This window comes from Echinococcus granulosus (assembly GCF_000524195.1).
Source record: "Echinococcus granulosus chromosome Unknown EG_S00238, whole genome shotgun sequence".
NCBI classification, from domain to species: Eukaryota; Metazoa; Platyhelminthes; class Cestoda; order Cyclophyllidea; family Taeniidae; genus Echinococcus; species Echinococcus granulosus.
The window spans coordinates 32,629-34,549 of NW_020170618.1; the positions used below are offsets into that span (position 1 = coordinate 32,629).

The following is a 1,921-nucleotide window of genomic DNA, read 5'->3' on the forward strand; positions in this document are numbered from 1 at the left end:
GCCCAAGTAACTCTTGGTGGCATGTTTGTACTAATAAAAATGGCCGCATCCTGCGGTTAAAAGCTAGAACATGATCTTGCTACAATACTATCTTGCCCGCTAGTGACAGTTTTGACCCTTCCTGCCATATCCATCTGGTCTCCTTGCTCGACAAGTTCATCCCTTTCACTGTGAGTATGCAAGCAGATGACAAGAACCTCTCGTACACAGGAGGCATGTTGGCATCATACTTTGAGAATTTCTCCAATGATGCTTAATGGGCTCGCTCAAAAATATGGTTCTCACTGCAGCATCAACTCTTTTTGGCAGTTCCAGTCTGCCAGAGAAGACATCTACTTCGTCATGTGTGTCCCTCATTCTGTGCAGCACTGCGCCTTAAAAATGTGCTGTTGCAAATCCTCTTAACATTTTGCCACCAACTGGTATATCACCTTTATTGTTTTCAACCGAGACAGGGACCGAGATGATCCATTTTCACTATGCACTCCCTCACTAAAAGGCAATGTCTGAAATGTCAAAATGTTTTGAAAATGGTGAACAATCCGGAGTAGGTTGCACATTAATGTAGCATTGCTTTGTTACTTTTGGAACTTCAGTGGGGACGATGTATTTTCTGCCATCTTTGTTCACATAAAAAGTGCACCGCTCAAGGCTGCACCAGCATAAATGGTAAAGCAATTATTCATAATTTAATGAGGATGAAATGCATTATCGTGTTCTTTCTTATAACCCAAATTCTTTTTTGTCTGCTTTTCCACCAGTGTACGCAGAAGGCTTGTGATCTCGGTAAAGCCCTTGAAGAAACGTCAGTAGAGCCTGCCAAGCAGGTAACGACGGAGCTCTGTCTGATTACCTGGAGCTAGCCAGCTCTTCTTTACCCTTCCAAAATTGCCACCCCGTCCGACAAGGCAGTTGTTGGGTTTTGGGGTTTCGAATATAATCTACATCTCGTTAGCTGCCCACCCCAACTTTAAGATTGACATTTACCCACAAACATTCCTTACAAAGTCAGTGTTATCCTAGTATATTGCCCAATGCTTTAGAAATAATCCGATTTGTGCCCTTCGCGTAAAGCATTGGAAAGTCAACGCTGCATTGCAGAGTCCAAAAAGAACTGCCTGAAATCCATTAAGCCCGCTTAACAATGCACAAGCTGTCTTCTCTCTGTCTGTTGTTGTCACTTCTAATTGCCAGTATTCAAGTCCAAATCTAACGTGGAGAATCACTATGACACATCGAGAGCCTGACAAATCGTTTACGTAGAGTAGTAGGGCGGCAATACACTTTGGTACTGCGTTCTGCTTTTCGCAGTCTATACACAGTCGCGGACTTTCATCCTTCTTCACCAGTGCATTTGGTGTTGCTCACGGTGACTTTGAAGGATGTATAACCTCGTCTCTGAGCATTTCTCTGCCACGAAGATTCACTTCCAGCATAAGAGGTGGTATGCGTCTAAGTCACTTTTAGATCGGTCAGGAGTCGACAGCTTCTATCGTATTATTCCAAATGCATGTTATACCCAGCCCAACGCCTTGCTATGAGAATGTGCTCGCATATTTAAGAGGCGGTTTCCAAGGTTCTCTCATCTTGTTGACTGTAAGATGACTAAGCCGAGTGCAGAAGCCATCTAGGCTGATTATAGATATACCTGCAGCTTCGAATGAGGCGACACAAATATTGCTGAAGTATGCCTTTGGTAGAGAAAGGATTGTCAAGACTTCAGTTTCTTGGTGGGTGGGAAAGACGTCTTTCGCGAAATTCCGAACTGCTTTGGTGCTACCTAGGAAATCGTCCCCAAGACTTATCTCTCAAGGCAATTCTACAGATGTGGGGTACTTTCCCATCCAATTTATCTAGCCTATGATGCTTAACACTGCTACTCTTCTTGGATGGATGGCTGAATAGCTGTCCATTTTTAGTT

At 43.6% G+C, this 1,921-nt stretch overlaps 1 protein-coding gene across 1 annotated transcript; it reads left to right on the forward strand. All coding sequences in view use genetic code 11, as the record gives it.

Moving 5' to 3' along the window:
- Positions 1–502: 502 nt before the first annotated feature.
- EGR_10592 (hypothetical protein) lies at positions 503–863 on the forward strand (the record flags this gene model as incomplete). The annotated part of the gene is made up of 2 exons (XM_024499841.1): positions 503–547; positions 762–863. The coding sequence occupies 2 exons, from the start codon at positions 503–505 to the stop codon at positions 861–863; spliced, it is 147 nt and encodes a 48-aa protein (XP_024345746.1).
- Positions 864–1,921: the final 1,058 nt, after the last annotated feature.